The sequence below is a fragment of the Gossypium raimondii genome, chromosome 6, assembly GCF_025698545.1.
Source record: "Gossypium raimondii isolate GPD5lz chromosome 6, ASM2569854v1, whole genome shotgun sequence".
NCBI classification, from domain to species: domain Eukaryota; kingdom Viridiplantae; phylum Streptophyta; class Magnoliopsida; order Malvales; family Malvaceae; genus Gossypium; species Gossypium raimondii.
In genome coordinates this window covers 30,316,765-30,336,411 of record NC_068570.1, presented here as the reverse complement: position 1 = coordinate 30,336,411, position 19,647 = coordinate 30,316,765, and the positions used below count along the sequence as shown (strand labels likewise).

The window sequence follows — 19,647 nt, the reverse complement described above, 5'->3', positions numbered from 1 at the left end:
ATAAGTTTGTTGAGTAAATAGTGATTTATCCCGATGAGGAAAATGAAGTCGGGAGATAAGCGAGTACCTAACGGTTAGTTAATTAGTAGAGGCTGGGAGGTAATACTAGTTGATTAGTAGTTAATTCCATTAAAACTCAAATTTTAATGTTAACTACAACCACTGAAATGAGTTAATCATCTACCTGTTAATCTGATTTAGCTATTGTTTTATTTTTTATTATTTAATTTAGTTAAATTTAGTATATGAGTCATATTATAAATTTAATTAATTAAATTAATACTATTTCGAGTTCAATTACGCTAACTATCCTGCTTACTATACATTGTATGAACAAATAAGACGTATATTCTTCCTTGGGAGGCTTTGCTGTAATGTTTTTCTTTGAATAAATCTCTCTCTTCATTAAAAAAAATACATTAGTTGTGCCATAATATAGTTGACCGGTTTAATTGACTCACATACCTAATTACAATATTACCGCTTTGCGGACTAAGGTCTAATTTGGGCCATTACATAAGGCCGCCGCTGAGATGACAGTGCGCAAAAGATGGGGCTTCTTCTGTTTAACAACGCTCCTACTTGCACCATCTCCACTCAATTTTTTCCAACAAAATCCACTCATGTTACCGCCAATTCTTTCCCTTCCTTTTCTCACTTTCACGTTAGCTTCCCTTCATCAGGTAAGTAGATTCCATTTCCCTTCTTTCTTCGCAATCCTTTCTTGATTCTTTTGTAATTTTTCTCGTTTTTGGACTGAGACTCCCCGTATCCGATGGTCAGATCGAGCCGGGTCGGATCCTAATTGGGAAAGCTCTCCCTGCCCTTATTTTCTTTTCATTTGGTGCTTCTCTTTTTTTCTTCTTCAGGGCAAAAAGTAGGTTTGAGAAGAAGGGCCAGAGTCCGTACTTATGGGATCAAGTGTTCGGCAAAAGTAGATTATGTAAAAGTACATTGAATATTATGTCTCTATGTATATCCACTGCAGTATTTTTGTTGAAATTGTTAGGTTTTGGTTTTCACCCAGGGTTCTGCAGTTGTGAATGAAAAAAGCGTTTCAGTCATTCTTTTAGCTGGAGGCAAAGGCAAAAGAATGGGTGTGAGTATTTATTCTTATTCATTCAATTGTGTTTGCCATCATTTATCGAGTTCGTTTTTATACATCATCAATGGAGGTTTTAAATCACTTGAGCATCATATCTCTCTGTGTGGGTGTGTTGAAATGGCCCGTAAAGTTTTAAGGCCTTCTAAAAAAAATAAAAAAATCTGATGGCTTTCCTTCAAATTAGACATCCTTTGTTATTGGTGGTTCTTTTTTATTTTCTAGATTATAGTTTTCTTTTGTTTGTCTAAATAGGCAAGCATGCCAAAGCAGTACCTACCACTTTTAGGACAACCAATTGCTTTGTATAGGTAAATAAGAACGGCTTCTATCAACTTATTCCTTTTATTCATCGACTTGATGCAAGCTTATATTTGGAATCTATAAATCTAGAGTACCATTTTATATGTAAGGATTGTTGAATAATGTTTGGAAAATGTACAGTGTATATTGAGTTGTTTAGGCTCCATGTTGTTTAACACCACATGGAGTCTTTCACTTTTGTGGTCATTGGGTTATAACAGGTTAGCTGTAAATGTTGTCTTTGTCTATCTGTTCCTTATGATGATAACTGTTTTCCTCAAATGTGATTTTTATTTGGCAGTTTATATACTTTCTCACGAATGATTGAAGTGAAAGAAATTGTTGTGGTCTGTGATCCATCGTACAAGGACATCTTCGAAGGTCTCTCTCTCTCTTTGACACACACACACACACACACACACACGATATATATGTATACAACAACATGCATATGCATGCACATACATGCATTTTGTTGGTTGACTGTGTTTGGGCAATCACTCCCACAACTGAAATGTGTATGGATGTTCTGTGCTTGTGGTTGACTCCCTTGAGAAGTGTTTCATTGTTTGGTTTCCTGGATAGATCTTTGATTCCAGTTCTTCAGGAGATACTCCTTGTAATATGATGATTTTTGTTGCAGAAGCCAAAGACAAAATTAATGTAGACCTTAAGTTCACGCTCCCTGGGAAGGAGAGACAGGATTCTGTTTACAGTGGGCTTCAGGTATCAGCAAAATGCTTTGATATTAAGAATAGAACTAAAGAACACTGTTAGTTTGAGTATACATACTGTTGAGTTGTCTTTGATGCAATCTTTTTTTTCCTCATTTTGATACTTGTGCACTATGATATTCAACTAGTCTTTGGTGTATCTTCCAAAGCTAAGTCATTATTCTTTATTAAGAAAAGCTCACTTTAGATCTTGGAAATTCTACTGAAAAGCAAGTTATTCTTCATATAATATTTCCTTTCTTATTTTTCTGCGTTTCTTTGTGCCTCCTAGACTGGAATAAGTTACCCTTCCTTTCACGCTTCCCATTTTTATTATCTGCATTTGTTTGTAGCATCATCTTTAACCTTTTGTCAATAGTGGATGTCTGCCTTATAGAATGAAATTTGTTCCTCGTCTTATAAAGGGACCCAATTATGGTCCGGCAGTACCAGCATCCAATAATTCTGATCTCAATGTAATCCTACTTTCTGAAATTTTCTTGCTGAGGTTTGTTTCACCCAATTTAATCTAAAACATAAACATCTAGAAAATTTATGTTCTCGATCCCACAGGAATGTTATCATAATCTCTGTACAAAGATAGAGTTGCATATAGCTGTGGCCTTTTCCTCGACATTTCTGACATTAGAATTTAGTTATATTCCTCCAATTATAGTTCCCTCCCAAAGAATGTACTTTAAATACTAACCCCTTGAATATAGTACTAAACAATCTCACTCTATAAATTGCCAACCCAAAAAGTTATATTCTATCTCTTCCTTTGTTGTAGTACTTTCTTTTTTATTGATTAGTTACCCAAATTTTAACTTATATGTGGATAGTTTGCCCTTTTTCTGGTCCTCCATGTCAAGGCATAATAGTGTGAGATAACTTATATGTGAATAAGTTACCCTTTAACACTTCCCATTTTTATTATCTGTATTTGTTTGTAGCATCATCTTTGACCTTTTTTCAGTAGTGGATGTCTTCCTTATAGAATGAAATTTGTTCCACGTCGACCCAATTACGGTCCAGCAGTACCAGCATCCAATAATTCTGATCTCAATGTAATCCTCCTTTCTGAAATTTTCTTGCTGAGTTTTGTTTCACACAAATTACTCTAAAACATAAACTTCTAGAAAATTTATGTTCTTGATTCCACAGGAATGTTATCATAATCTCTCTACAAAGGTTGAATTGCATATGGCTGTGGCCTTTCCCTCGACATTTCTGACATTAGAATTTAGGTATATTCCTCAAATTATAGTTCCCTCCCAAAGTATGTACTTTAAATACTAACCCCTTGAATATAGTACTAAACAATCTCACACTATAATTTGCCAACTCAAAAAGTTATATCTATCTCTTCCTTTGTCCTAGTACCTTCTTTTGTATTGATTAGTTATCCGATTTTTAACTTATATGTGGATAGTTTGTCCTTTTTCTGGTCCTACGTGTCAAGGCATAATGCTGATGGATGCTGTGGCTGGTTAATTTGGAATTTCCTTTGATATTTTCCAAGACAATACCTTACTTTGTATGTTACGGATGCCATGTTTCTTTCTTGATAATGAAATGCTACTTCCATCTACAGGCAGTTGATTTGAACTCTGAGCTTGTTTGCATTCATGATTCTGCAAGACCCTTGGTGAGATCTGGAGATGTAGAAAAGGTTTGGGCTCAAAACATTTGCAGTAATATCTAATGCAGTTAAATTAAACTAGTGGAACTCTAGCAATAAAGGGGAGGAATTGGAATATAGTTCCAGTATCTATGGGAGGTTGGATCCATTAAAGCCTTGTATATATACTTTTTTGTGCTTCTAATGTATGGCATTGTGATAAGTGAAGACCATCCTGTTCTGGGTATTGATTGATGCAGTACTGCAAAATTTGAGAGAGTGGTTCTGTAGTATACACTATTTGGCGATTACAAGCTTTAAGTTTTGCTTGCAAGGAAGGATAGAAACAAGTAAGGATGGAAAATCTTTTAATCAAACAGATAGGTTTCATAAGCGTAAGAGCATAAAATTTCAAAATTCTGATAAGATGCGGCTCAAAGTTCTGGTGTGATAGACAATTTGATGCCTTGCATTAGTCTCTCACAGTGATGGTAGATATTAGTGTCTTCACTTCTTTCCTCATTTATGTGCTTGGATTTGTGATGCAAGTTTAAAATTGCAATTGAAACTGACAAATAGTGGTTATAGAGTGAAATAGGCATAGATTGTGTGGTTAGTGAAAGAGAAGACGACAGGGTAGTATACTCTCTGGTGTTTTGATGAACCAATGGAACAAAAACTTTAAGGTGTTTAGTCATGGGCATATCTCTATATACAAGTCACTCTTTTCTACCTTTACATCTTTGTCTGGATAACGACACAATTGCATGTAAATCCTTGCACAAATCAGGCTTCATCATTTTCTATAAAAAGTTAAAATGGTACTTGATTAGATTTATCATTGATTTATTAGGTTCTTAAAGATGGTTGGCTGATTGGAGCAGCAGTACTTGGGGTTCCTGTCAAAGCCACAATTAAAGAGGTAGAGATATCAATCACAAAGGCACTTTCTTATACCTTTCAAATTGAAACAATCTAATATTACCACTATTTTAAGGGCCAAGAAAAATAACGGTTTCATGACCTGGTAGGATGGAAGTAAATTGTACAGATTTCAACATGATATTGCTAAACTGACGTATATATTACTTATCTGCATGTGTATAAATTTTATCTTTGTCTAGCTTTATTCTTGTCATAGATGGAAACTCTAAGTCTGTCAATAGAAGTTATTAACATGAACAGATATTTTGCATTTTCTCCTGTTTCCATGTCTATCTGTCAGTTTTGAGAAATGTTCTTTGATAAATTAGACTACGGGATTGTCTTTTACTGAAAGATAACTGACTACCTTCTAAATTGTTGGAAGGCTGGCTTGGATGAGGAGATTAGCGCACTAATATAATTGTCTACTAGTTGTCCTAGGTATTATTCATGTAACATTTTAACATTCAAACATTTAATGGAAGATTCTGTTGGAAGCTCATTGCACTGATCAGTACATTTTATGCTTGACACGGTTGCTATGCTGTTTACTTCTAGCTAGTAGAGCTTCATATTTTTCATTCTTAATTCAAGAGTGCAGACGGATTACCATATGCCGTACTCTTCTGCCCAAGAAAATTGTGAATCCTGTGTTTTATGCATTAGAAGCTCTTTGCATTAATCACTGTGTTTTGTTCTTTGTTTATGCAGTCTGCCACGTATACTGCCATTATAACATGTTTGTTGTATTGTTTATCTCCAATTAGTATAGCCGCCTATTTTCATTTCTAACCAAGACTTCTAAAAGATTACCAGACACTATCTTTCCTTTTTTAATTGAATTAAATGATTGTGTAATATGTTCTTTCTTTCTTTTTTTTCTTTTCCAGGCAAATAGTGATTCTTATGTAGTGAAAACACTCGACAGAAAAACACTATGGGAAATGCAGACTCCACAGGTTTACTTGTTGAAAGAGATAACATATGATATTATTATCTTTCTGAGATTGCTTTAATTGAATATACCACATACATAACTGTGCGACTTCAAATTTATCATGCAGGTTATTAAGCCAGAGTTGCTGAGAAAAGGTTTCGAGCTTGTGCATAGGTACTTTTGATAATTCTCAATTTTCAGTTTAAACTAAAGCTGTCCAAGGGCTGGGCAGCCCACTTGGCCTGGTAGGCTTGTCCTGACTTTGGTCAGGCTTGGACAGTTTTTTTTGTCTTGGCCCAGTCCGAATTTGATTTAAATAATTAAAAATATTTTTTAAAATTTAAATTTAATTATAAAAAATATATATTAATATAAAAGTATATTTTTATTTTTTATTAATATAATACACAGTGAAACGGGCTTACATGCTGGCCTGGCCCAAAACAGGCTTGGGCATGGATTTTTTTTACAACGGGGCCTCAGCCTTAACCCAGACCGACCCATGGATAGCTCTAGTCCAAACTACTTATTGACCATCTTCTTTTGAAAACATTTCCTGGGAAAATTTAACTTAATATCGCATTTCTGTTATTGACGGACATAAATGCACACATTATTGACGGAAAATTTAACTACTTATTGATGACCCGTGGATAGTTCTAGTCCTTGTACTCTTCATACATTCGGAATTTAGTAGTTTTTATGCTTTTACTTTTAAGAATTTAGTTCTATTATTCAGATTTAAGATTTAAGTTCAACTGTTAACATTTTTAAAATTATTTTATAAAATTTAGGTTTATTATAACAAATCGAACCCTTTAAATAAATTATTTAATATAACTTGAGAAAACAATAAAAATATAAAAAATACGAACACACAAATCTGTCAACTTGATGTAAAACTAATTTTTACACGTAAAAGTATAATAAAAAACTTTAGTACAATATAAATACGTAAAATAATATAAATATATATTTAAATGTTTATAATGATAAATATAAAATATTATAAATACATAAAAAGCTACAAAATTCGAAAATTTTAATATTGTTATTTTCTTTTGGCATTTTAAAGAGGATAGTTGGAAATCAACAGTAAAGAGTTGATAAAAAATTCTGTTCATAAGGGTTTGAAGGATGTTAGGATCATACACTCCATCTTCTATGCAGGGTGTTGAAAATGTTACAAAAAGAAGAAAAAGAAAAAACTCCCTACAACCAACTCTAGTTTACTAAGATTCTTTAATTAAATTTAAAACAAGGATCAAATTCCTGAGCATCTATAGTTCCCTGCAGAGGTGGTCTTGAAGTGACGGATGATGTGTCAATTGTGGAGCACCTTAAGCATCCTGTATATGTAACTGAAGGATGTTATACCAACATCAAGGTATTCTATGAAAGCGACACTCAATTCTCTGCACATGTTTAGGCTATTGTTTCATCCCCATTATATTTGCGTTGAGGAGTGATGTTGTGCTAAATTCTTGTATTTGCAGGTCACGACACCTGATGACTTGTTACTTGCGGAGAGAATTCTGAATATGAGCTCTGCCGAGCCTCCTAAATAACACCTTTGAACATTTTCTTAGGTCTCAATTGCTCTGCTACAACCGAATTTGGGTGCATGTCAACATTGTGAGTGCCCCCCCAAATCCCAAAAGTTTTCACAAACACAATAAATACGCCTCTAAAACGAGCCCCTTCATATGACTCTTTTAAGAAATATGAGAAGCTTCTTGATCATCAAAACATTACATGGTCTAATTCTTTATCAGCAAAACTCTCTAACTTGTTCCTTATTGCAGGGTTGCTATAAATAAGAAGATAATATTTTATGTGGCGAGGATAAAACTGTATGTTATACTGAGGCCTAGGATATTGAGCTGTAGATGAAGTCATACCATAATTTCTTTGGCTACAATGTTTCTTGTCTCTTGTAATCTACATTTTAAGTCATGTATTTTTGCATATCAACTTTCAGTGGTAAGTTGTAAACTTTAATAATATCAAGTTATGTACTGAATTTTTATTTTTAACTAGCATTATTGGGATTTTAATTGAAAAATGGAACAGAATGAGGGGAAAATGGTGGTGTGTTTAGGTGCTAGTTTTGGTGCGCTGCTTGCAAGAACCGAGAACGATTTTCCCGCTGAGAACCCATAAAAGAAAGAGAAATGAGACAGAGAAGGGGAGGGTATCACAGTTTATGAAATTGTGGGTTGATATGTATGGGAAGAACATGGATTTGGGGAAGAAGAAAGGAGGGAGAGAAGAAAAAGAGAGGAAAGAGGGGGAAGAGAAAGGGAAACTGGGAAAAAAAAACAAGGAAATAAAAAAAATCAATTAGTTAATTGAAAATAAAATATAGATTTTCAATTTTTTTTGAATTTTATATATTTTTTATTTTTAGTTTCAAAATTTCAAAATTTTTTATTTTTGGAATTATTTTATATAAATAATGAGGTGTTGTTGTTATATGGTTTTTTTTTGTCATGTGTCGATTGGTGATTGGGTTACATTATCATTGGCTAAAGTTGATTAACTAATTGAGGTACCAATGTGAAAAAAATAGTTTAGGTATTCAAATTGACCGAAAATAAAGTTTAGTTGTTTTTTTGGGAAAACGATAATAGTTTAGGGGACAATTTTTATATTGAGCCTTAGTTTTCACTTTCAATTTTATTTGACTAGTATGGTTCTTTACGCACACTTCGTATTAGATTGATTATTTGTTTGTGTTAAATTAGAGTAAAAATTTGAAGGTTTAGATATTCTCTTGGTTCTTATACAATTTATATATTTGAAACTTAGTCTCCTTACATTTATATTCATAAATTTAATGCCTCTAGTTTTCAAATTAAAATATTTAGGTCCATTTATTACCATTATTAAAATTTGTCTATTAAATTTTCTGATATCATATTTTGAAAAAAAAACGTGATTGTCATGTAACAAAAAAAATGTTGAAAATATTTATTAAGATTTTTTCTTAAAACACTTGTTCAAACTCGTCATGATAAAATAATTATTTTTGATGGAATAGTGTTCTTAAGAAAAATTGACATTATTTTGATTGAAGTAGTTAACAATAGTAACTATTTAAATTAACTAATGACATTATAAAAGTAGAGAGGTCAAATTATGTCAAAAGTAAAGTATAGGGTATATAGATAAATCTCAAGTTTTAACATAGTCTGGGGCAAAATTGAAATTTCACTAGTCTTATAATGTAAAAATGTAGTGCAAGCCTAAAAGAAATGGAAAGTTATGTGTTACTTTTTAGACTCATATGACATTCAAGTTATATATAATTATGTAATGTTTTAATTAAAAGTTAAAAATATTAATTATTTGGATTAATTAATAACATTATAAAAATATAAAGACCAAATTATGTTTTAAATTAAATTATAGAGATTAAATATCAAATTAAGACATAATAGAGGGATAAAATTAATATTTAATCATTTCTCTAAATGTAAAAAGAAAAGAAAAGAGATAACACGAAAGAAACACATGGAAGAAGGAAACATGATGGACACTACTTTAATATATAGGTATGTAGACTAGTGCGGTTTCCATGCTTTGTAATGACCCAAATTTAAGGTTATTGGAATAGTGGTTTCGTAACCACAATCCGATTTAAAGAGAAGATTATTATTAATTATTAAGATTTATCGAGTGATTAGATATAAGTATTAGAGTATTGATAAGAAATTGTGTTGATTGCATGCCTAAATTGCCTATTAGGACTTAATTGCAAAAGTGGGTAAATATGAATTTTAGATGATAAAGGATTTATTTGAAGTGCATGATCAAAGTAGAGGTCCTTAAATAGTAATTAGACCATAAAATTTCCATGGACAAAAATAGGCATGCATAGATAAAAATAACTAAAGTTTTAATGAAGGGTATTTTAGTAAATGAATAATAAAAAAATAAAAAGGGAAAAAGATGGCAAAAATATCATCTTCTCCATAGCTTGTTGCCAAATTTGGAAAGACACCATAGCTAGGGTTTTCACACTTTTTCAAGCTCATAATCAAGAAGAACGGAATTCGAGGTTAGATCGAGGAAAGACTAAAGTTGAAGACTAAATTGATAAGTTTGGCTATATTTGCTACCGAGGTAAGTTTACGGTAAATAAATGTAATATTTCAATAATTATTATTAATGCTATTATTTTCAAGCAATTATATATTTATTTCATGAATTTATTTGATATTGACTCAAGTATGAGATGATGGAGAATTGATATTAAAAAGTCCCGTTGAAGCATAAGGAATGTATTGGATACATATGTCATGACATTTGGGTAAAGAGATCCCATGTAAGACCATGTCTGGGACATGACATTGGTATCCTTGAGATCATGAGAGGTCCCATGTAAGACCATGTCTGGGACATGGTGTTGGCACCGAGATGAGAGGTCCCCCGTAAGACCATGTCTGGGACATGTCATTGGTAGTACATGAAACATCTCATGTAAGACCATGTCTGGGACATGGCTTTGGCATGTTATTATCAGAAATAGACCCAAGTATCCTTATTATTCCAATGTGGTTCAACGGGCTAGTAAATAACTTATATCCATGAAAGTTTAGTTAAAAGCATAAATGGCAAGTTCAAGTGAGTTATAAGAGTTAAGAGTATATTACGTTACCCATTGAGAATCAACATTTCAGCAAGAGAAAAGTAAGTCATAATTATGAGTTATCTAAGTAAACAAGTAAGTGAATGAGTAAGAGATCAAGTAAAGAGGAAATTAAAAATTATGTTACTTGGTTATTATTATTTGTGTTTAATGTTGCTATTTATTTACTTGTAAACTTACTAAGAATTATGGTTAATTTGCTTATTTTCTTTTATATAGCATTATAAATCAAATTTGAGGATCCTTAAGACGTTGGAGATCGTCCACACTATCAACCACAACGACTCGGTATTTTATGATGAACTATGTTTGAACTATGTCATGTATAGGGACTTACTTATTTTGAATGTTGTATTATGATTTTGCTAAAGAATGTTGTGTAAATATCTAATGATGAATGGTTGTCAAAATGGCTAAGTATGAAGGTGTTTGTTGTTTACATGTCTATGTGATAAATTATGCATAGAAATCATGAAAGAGTAATAATTTGCAAAGAAACAGATTTCAAACAGCAGCAATGACGTGATTTTTAAAAATCACTTAGGATAGTATAAAATGAATTAGAGGGTGTATGTTATATAGAATGAAATCTTGTTGAGTCTATTTTCATGGAAAAATAACGGTTTAGAAAAAGAAATTTTATATTTTGAGATATGTGAATTTTGGTGAGACAGGGTCAGAACTGTTTTTGGAGTCCCCTATTTTGAGTTTAGAAAATCACTAAAGATTGTAAAAAAATATTTATGAGTTTTAGTTTATATGTATAGATTCCTTATTTAGTCTATTTTCTGTAGAAACAAGTGAGAACATCATATGAAAATCCTACTATGAGAAAAATTATTTTTAGTGGCAAGAGGTCAGGACAGTCAATTGGTGAAATAGGGTAGAATTTAACTAATAAACTGTACTAATTGGCTGAACCAAAAATTCTGAAAAATTTATGGTAAGAATACATATGAGTTTAATTTTAGGGAAAATTTTAGGATTTAAATTTCGAGTTCCGTAGCTTGAGTTATATATGATTTAGTGACTTCTGCGCGAGTGGACAACTTTATCATAAATAGTGAGATAAGTTTTAAAAGCAAATTTTTATGCGCTGAATTAATAAGTTAAGTAAAGTAATGCCTCGAGCTCGACTTCGACAGCGGTCTTGGGTAAAGGGTGTTACATTTGTTGGTATCAGAGCAGGTTTAGTCGGTTCTTGGATTGAAATACTCAGTATGAATAAGAGTTTACCTATACATGCCATACTTATATTTTGATAGTGTGACGACTCCTGACGATTTTAAAATGTTTTCTTTTGTAGTTATGGATCCCGAACGAGTTGGCACTAATGAAGTAGAGAGTAATGCGCCCGCTCCCACAGAAGGGACGGTGCCACCAGATGTTAATGTTAATGAAAGGCCCATATCAGTTAGCCAGGGAGGAGGAGCTAGAGAAGCCTTCTTCCAAGCTATGAATGATTGGTTTGCCGAGTTCGTTCGTACGAATCTTGCTGTGAGACCTCCACCCCTCATGATTCTCAGGTTCCCTATGTAGCTTCCCCAGCTGCAGGTATAGTTATCAGAGAGAGACCTCTAGTTGATAAGATCTGGAAATAAGGGGATGAAGAGTTTTGGGCTACCAAAGACGATGATGCCGAGAAAGCTGAATTTTGGCTCGAAAATACTATCAGAGTTTTTGAAGAATTATCTTGTACACCGGAAGAATGTATGAAGTGTGTTGTTTCACTTCTTCGAGATTCATCCTATCATTGGTGGAAGACTCTCGTGTCTGTGGTACCGAGTGAGAGGGGTACCTGAGATTTCTTTCAGGAGGAGTTCCTAAAGAAGTATATCAGCCAGAGATTTATAGATTAGAAAAGGAAAGAGTTTCTTGGGTTAAAACAAGGTAAGATGACTTTGAATGAATATGAACGCAAATTTGTCAGACTTAGTAAATATGCTCGAGAGTTTGTGTCAATGGAAGCTAACATGTGCAAGAGATTTGAAGAAGGGCTTAATGATGATATTTGACTAGCAGTAGGTGTTTTAGAAATCAGAGAGTTTGTCCTTTTGGTGGAAAGAGCCTGTAAAGTAGAAGATTTGTTAAAAGAAAAAGAGAAGGGCAAAGCTGAAGTTGAAGTGCAAGATACAAAGAAGAGGCAAATGAGTAAATCATTTCAGTCTACTTCTAAGAGGCCTAGAGAGCTCTCTAGTGGATCAAATTTTCCAGCTAGATATTCTAGCCGAAGCAGAGGCAGAAGATTTGAGGGTTCTAGAGCTCAAACCACTAAAGTTGCAAGTACGGACAGTACTCGACCTCCTAGGCTAGAATGTCCTCAATGTGGTAGACGCCACCCCAGAGGGTGCAGAGCAAGTGTAAATGTTTGTTTTAGATGTGGTGCACCAGATCACTTTATTCGGGATTGTCTCGAAACAGCTAGGAGAGAAGTTATACCCAGTGCGAGATCAGGAAATGTTTCTACTAGAGGTAGACCACAGAGAAACCCAAGAGTTGGAGCGGGTAAGGGGTGTTACATGCTTCTCATCGGGTGTTTGAAAATATCTATATAAAAATATTGTAAAAGAATTCTAAGGCTTTTCTTGATATAGAGGAAGAAAAAGAGTGGGGATGAAAAAATTGTTAATCAAATGGTGAATATTTATGGAGACGGAGTACATTTCATAATTAATTGTTTGGAGAGTACTTATGACTAAGATATTAGACACTGTTGCTGGTGGTGAATATTCACCATGTTAAACTTTACTATTACAAAAAATTAAAAACTAACACATTCAACATTAGTGTGAGAAGTCAACAAAAAGAATAAGACTTTGAAAGTTTGTTATTCCAAAAAACATCATACTATGGTAAATATGTCGTCTATGTTACTACTCTTATATCTAAAGCCTATGAGATGGTTCATTTTCAAAATTTAATTAACTCTCTTTATGTATAGAAGAATTCCTACATGTAAACAAAAAAAAAATTAGAGATTATCATTAAGAAAAGAAAAACCTCATAAACCCAATTAGGTGACTGCGGTCACCTGCACACTTAATTACCATAGATGTGTAATATATGAAAGTTATCATTTTAGTAAAAAAAGATTGATTCTTTTTATGTAGTACCATACAAATACATACGTATATATATATATCAATTGATAGAGCCAATAAATTACTTGTAATGACAACATTATCCCATAAGAAAAAAAAATTGATTATCATTAACTAACATGTTAATTAAGTGTGCAGGTGACCGCTACCAGATGTGCGAATGTCTGGACTGGAAATACTGCAGCAAAAAGATATATAATAAAATAACGATGGTCGCAAGTATACATGTCAAATTGTAATATAGTAAAGTGTTACAACAAAACACTCTAGGAAGTATTCCAAGGATCGTATTCAAGGGAGGTTGAATTAAAGTTTTTTTACACTAACATGGCTATAATCTAAAATTATAGAATGAAAAACCAAATTAAACTTAAGTGAAAAATATAACAGAAATTAAATTAAATTAAAGGAAAATAAATTAGTATTCAAAATTAATTCGAATAACAAGCAGAAGATTAACTCTCGTCAGTGTTCATAAATAACTTCAGAACTTGGGTATTATTGAATTAGCTAATAACTAACCAGTTATTACCTCTCGGCCTTTAACTAATTAATTAATCGACAAAAATGACTTATCTCTCGATTTCGCTGTTTAAATCTAGATAAATTAAGAGGTACTTTGTAAACTATTCTCTCAACCTCATTTACCTAGATTACTTTCCTAGGGTTATCAATCCTAGGGTTTAAGCACACCTAATTTAAGTCAACTAACTCTAAAACAAACCATAATTCTTCCATTAATTATTTCCACATCTGATCGTTAATCTCCTTAAGGAATTTGGCCACTTATAGATCTGGATGCAATTTTCCCTAAATTCAAATTTAACATGCGAAGAAAATATTTAAATAAAGAAAAGAGAATAAAGAAATTGATCCATTTTGATATCAAGTTGTGTGTGAAAACCAAAATTCCTTTGGCAGTTGCAGAGATAATGTCGATTGCAATTGAAAACTAAAAGAAATTTATAAAGAACTGAATAAACAAAGGCTTGGATCCAAATCGAATATAAGTCAAAACAAGAAGAAAAAAATTGTTTTTATAACAAAAGACTAAATTGAAAACTCAAATTGAATACTAAAAATCTACTCTAAAACGACTCTCTGAATGACCTCCTTAACTTAACCTAAGTAATACTGTATATAGCAATGGTTTCTACCTTAATTAGGTCAAATACCAACCATTAGGCTGAATAATATATGTTGTGCGGATGAAAACACCCTTCAATTTTGCCTTCCCTTGCTTTGGTGTTGCGACACCATAGGATGAGTGTCGCAACACTGAACTTCGCAGGGAACTTATTTGGTTTCAAAGTATGGTGTTACAACACCGCATGTTGGTGTCACGACACTAAAGTCGTCCTTGGAGTTCCTTGGCCTAAAAATGGTGTCCTGTACACTAAATCGACTTGTCAGTCCTTCCCTAGGCCTGTATTGGCCCAATAGGTCATTACATTGCCAAAATATGCGTAAAAATGCTTATTTTACTAAAACTAAACATAAGCTATTAGAATTAGAAAGCATAACAAAATAACATAAAACGACTTGAAAACAAGCTCATTGATTGTACTAGAAAGAGCATATGTTTTTCCCTACTTATTGGTTAATTTGTTCCCATTTAGTCATCTTTAGCATACATTTTAGCATTTCCAGTTTAGTAAATTACATTTTATAACCCAGTGAATCCCAACCTATTTTATCCTTAATTTTGCTATCTTTCTGCACTAATGTCGCTGCATTAGTTAATTCTAGATTGCATCCAGAATTGTCGCCGCAATTGACAGTTGTCTGGATAAAAAAACCAAATATACGTGAGTTGTCCAGTCTAGTGTAACTACCTTGTACGAACAAAGATAGAAGAATCCTGAGGGAAGGACACCTGTACTGTTCAGGAAAAACATAAAAGGTTAACGTGAGAAGAATAGAGATGAATTCTTTTGACCACTATTTTTCCTTACCCTATTTTTAAAGCTTGTGGCTATGGCAGCTTAAACTTTCCATAGGTGAGCCAAAGTGAAGATTGATCCAGATCCATTCCTGACGAGGAGTTCTAAGTGCAAGACAAGAGAAAATCGAGTTAACTAGGAATAGTCTTCTTCACTTGATTCTTTCTTTTTTCTTTGGAAATGCTGGTGATTAATCTATATTTTCTATTGTATGGAAGTACAATGGATTCTTGGTTCAATGTTATCTTATTAAATCTATTTTATTATTTAATCTTGGGGATTTAAATATTTTAAACATGAAAGTGTTATTGCAGTCACTAACGATGGAAGTTGCAGTGACAGTTTGAGCTAATAAGCATTATAGCGGAAGTTGAGTAAGGGCTAAAGGAATTTAGTCCAATTGTTCTTAATAGTGCTATATTGTCCTCATCAGAATGTGAGGTTAATGTGCATGGTTAAGTTTTAGATTAAATAGAGGAGTGGTGTTTGCTAAGACATAAATTGAATTTTATTGCGTCGATAATCACCCATCTTTTATACCTTACGAGTACTTAGTATTCTACTAAAGATTCCCGTTGGGGATCCCAAATTATCCATAGCATACTTATCTAATTATTTTAAAGTTATTGGTTCGGCAACTATTATCACAATTTATCTCGTTTCTATCTAGTTATTAAACTCAAGCCAGTGATGTTTCAAATGCTGAACTCCAATGGCCAATATGCTGGACTGCCACATGAAGATGCAAAAGAACATCTTAAATCCTTTTTATTGATCTGTGCTTCCTTTAGCCAACAAGACATTCCTAATGATGCCTTAAAGATGCAATTATTTCCTTATTTCTTGCAGGGAAGAGCTCGTACTTGGTTTCTTGGGCTACCTGCCGGATCAATTACTTCTTGGAATGCTCTAGCCACGCAGTTTGTTTTGCACTTTAACCCTCCGACAATGAATGCTCGTCTTCGAAATGATATTACTACTTATCATCAGCTAGATGATGAAAATCTTCACACCACATGGGAACGTTATAAGTCTTTGCTTTGACGTTGTCCCATGCATGTCATTTAACTAGAAACACAAATTGAGATTTTCTATAATGGTCTAAATTCTCATCCAAGGAATCTTGTCGACGTGTCAGCTAATGGATCTTTGCTGGATTGCACTTATAATGAGGTTGTGAGAATTCTTGAGAGAATTGCTCAGAATGATTATCAATATCCCATCTCTAGAGCTGTACCATCAAAAACTACTTTAGGAGTTATTGAACTAGATACAATATCTGCGCTAAGTGCCCAAGTCTCTTCGCTTACAAACATGATTAAAAATCTGCAAGGGACGAGTGATGTTGCGCTTATACAGGTGGCTCAACAATTGGATGTTCCTGTCTCCTGCTGTGAAATTTGTGGTGACAATTATAGTTATGAAGATTGTCCGCGACATGCAAAAAATGCATGTTATGTCAGTAATGTTCATAACAATTCTCATGGAAATTCTTACAACAACTCTACACGCCACCAACAGTTTTGGGGAACTCAGAATGTTAGACAAAATGCTGCGACAATCAGATATGAGAATACATCTACTCAAGGAAATTATAATCCATGACAAGGGAATTACAATTAACAACAGAACTACAATCAAAATCCTCAGTTCTATCTGCAACAAGGTCAAATACAATCACATCAAACTCAGATGCAGGTACAAATGATGAATCCAAATGATCAAGGACAGCGACAACAATAATATAGACAAGCTTCTACTTCTAACCCATTAACTGCTATTGAGGCATTAATGCGGGAGTATATTGCTCGCACAGAAGCTATTGTTCAAGGAAATGCATATTTCATTCGAGCATTGGAGGCACAATTGGAAAGCTTGCTTCAAATCTGAATACTCGACCACAAGGCTCATTACCTAGCAACACCAAAAATCCCAATCTGAGAGGAAAAGAGCACTGTAAAGCAATCACTCTTAGGAGTGGTAAACAAACTGATGAGCCAGTTATAGATTCTACTGTAGCATCCCGAGACATTGATGACATAAGCCCTGATGGGAAGGGTGCATTTGAAGAGCTTGTCGATGTATCCAATAATGAAGTACTGCAAACTGTCACTCACATGCCTTATATTCGACCCTCGAAATTGTGGACGCAACCAAACGTATCGTCGCAACTGGATGTACTTCCACCTGTACCTTTTCCATAAATATTCAAGAGTAATGAAAATGATAAACAGTATCAGCAATTTTTGGATACACTGAAACAACTGTAGATCAACATTCCTTTAGTGGATGCTCTGGTACAAGTTCTAAGTTATGGGAAATTTATGAAAGACTTCTTTTCCAAAAAGAAAAAACTCACTGATATTGAAACTATTGCACTCACAGAAGGTTGTAGTGCTATTTTAACAAACAAGTTGCCCCCTAAATTGAAAGATCCTGGAAGCTTTACAATTCCATGTTCGATTGGAAACCATTATTTGAGCAAGGCTTTATGTGATTTGAGAGGTAACATCAACCTCATGCCATTATCTACTTTCAAAAAATTAGGAATTGGTCACATGAAACCTACTGCAATGACGTTGCAACTGGAAAATCAATCTTTAGCTCAATCTGAAGGGCAAATCAAAGATGTTTTAGTTCGTGTAGATAAATTTATTTTTCCGACTGATTTTATCATACTTGACTGCGAGGTAGACAAAGAGGTTCCCATAATATTGGGACGACCATTTTTAGCCACCAGTCGAACTCTCATTGATGTTTATAAAGGAGAACTAACCATGCGACTTAACAATGAGCAAGTTATCTTCACCTTTTTCGAGTTTTTTCATCACAAGGATAAAAAAAAAAGTGCCATACTATTGATGTGCTAGATGATTTAATTGAGGAAGAATTCAACAACCAAAGCACAGTCCTTACTGAAGAAATTACAGTGACATCTGAGGTAGAATCCTTAGACAATTGTGGCAGCACGGTTGAAGCTAGTAATGTTGAAATCAAGCACAGATGACAAATTGAATCCTTAGACTTAACCAATAGAACAAATCTAATTTTCAAACCATCGACTGAAGAAGCTCCTACTCTGGAATTGAAACCACTACCTCCTCATCTCAAATATATTTTTTTGGGTGATCACAATACTCTTCCAGTTATTGTCTCAGCAACATTGGATGAAAAACAAAAAAAGAATTTGACTCACATTCTCAAGCAACATAAATGAGCTATTGCCTGGAATATTCAGATATTCAAGGTATTATTCCTTTTTGCATGCACAAATTCAAGTTAGACGATGAAGGCAAGCAATCGATTGAACCGTAACGAAGGTTAAATGAGAAAATGAAAGAAATTTTCAAGAAGGAAATCATAAAATGGCTTGATGCAGGAATTATTTACCCGATTTCTGATAGCAAGTGGGTGAGTCCAGTACAATGCGTCCTGAAAAAGAGTGGCATCACAGTGCTTTGCAATGATAATAATGAATTAATACCTACGTGCATCCCCACGGGATGACGAGTTCGTATGGATTATCACAAATTGAATGCGGCCACAAAGAAGGATAATTTTCCACTTCCCTTCATTGACTAAATGTTAGATCGACTTATTGGAAAAGCTTATTATTGCTTCCTAGAATGCTACCCTGGGTACAACCAAATTGCTATTGCACTGGAGGATTAGGAGAAAACAACTTTCACCTACCCTTTTGGTACTTTTTCTTTTCGTCGTACACCTTTCGGTCTTTGCAATGCACTAGTCACATTTAAAAGGTGTATAATGGCACTATTCTCAGATATAATATAAGACTCTTTAGAGATTTTTGTGGATAACTTTTCAGTTTATAGGAATGATTTTGATCATTGCGCTGACAATTTGGATAAAGTACTGAAGTGATGTGAGGACACTCATCTTATTTTGAATTTGGAAAAATGTCATTTTATGACAATTGAAGGCATTGTGTTGGGCCATCGCATCTCTAATCTGGGTATTCAAGTAGATAAAGCTAAGGTGGAAATCATCGAGAAATTACCCCCACAGAAAAATGTGAAAGGTATTCGTAGCTTTCTTGGACATGCGAGATTTTACCGGTGGTTTATTAAGGATTTTTCAAAAATTACAAAACCATTGTGCTCATTGCTGGAATAGAATAAAAAATTCCTCTTTAACGAGGCATGTCTGGATGCCTTTATTCAGTTAAAGAAGTAGTTGGTTAATGCACGCATTGTCATTGCACCGGATTGGTTTCAACCTTTTAAAGTTATGTGCGATGCAAGTGACTTCGCCGTGGGTGTAGTGCTAGGACAACGCAAGGGAAAAATATTTCACGCCATTTATTATGCTAGTAGAACTCTTACAGA

General features: G+C 33.7%; 1 protein-coding gene across 4 annotated transcripts; it reads left to right on the top strand.

The window, feature by feature from the left end:
• Nucleotides 1-515: 515 nt before the first annotated feature.
• LOC105773974 (2-C-methyl-D-erythritol 4-phosphate cytidylyltransferase, chloroplastic) lies at nucleotides 516-7,636 on the top strand. Of its 4 annotated transcripts, none has more exons than XM_012596235.2 (13): nucleotides 516-683; nucleotides 870-934; nucleotides 1,028-1,099; nucleotides 1,358-1,413; nucleotides 1,707-1,786; nucleotides 2,049-2,131; nucleotides 3,713-3,790; nucleotides 4,593-4,661; nucleotides 5,554-5,622; nucleotides 5,728-5,774; nucleotides 6,897-6,987; nucleotides 7,097-7,235; nucleotides 7,406-7,636. In XM_012596235.2, exons 1-12 carry the CDS (start codon nucleotides 551-553, stop codon nucleotides 7,166-7,168), a joined length of 915 nt encoding a protein of 304 aa, XP_012451689.1. In that variant the 5' UTR covers nucleotides 516-550; the 3' UTR covers nucleotides 7,169-7,235; nucleotides 7,406-7,636. The 4 variants fall into 4 exon arrangements, with proteins under 4 accessions (XP_012451689.1, XP_012451687.1, XP_012451686.1 ...); XM_012596233.2 differs by having other exon boundaries at nucleotides 870-943; XM_012596232.2 differs by having other exon boundaries at nucleotides 870-949.
• The last annotated feature ends 12,011 nt before the right edge of the window (nucleotides 7,637-19,647 follow it).

Excerpts from the sequence above, each read along its gene's own strand:
- LOC105773974 (XM_012596231.2), top strand. The coding sequence starts at position 551 with ATGGGGCTTCTTCTGTTTAACAACGCTCCTACTTGCACCATCTCCACT. Across the intron at positions 1,787-2,048 it reads GTACAAGGACATCTTCGAAG|AAGCCAAAGACAAAATTAAT; the intron begins GTCTCTCTCTCT and ends TTTTTGTTGCAG. Across the intron at positions 2,132-3,712 it reads CTGTTTACAGTGGGCTTCAG|GCAGTTGATTTGAACTCTGA; the intron begins GTATCAGCAAAA and ends TTCCATCTACAG.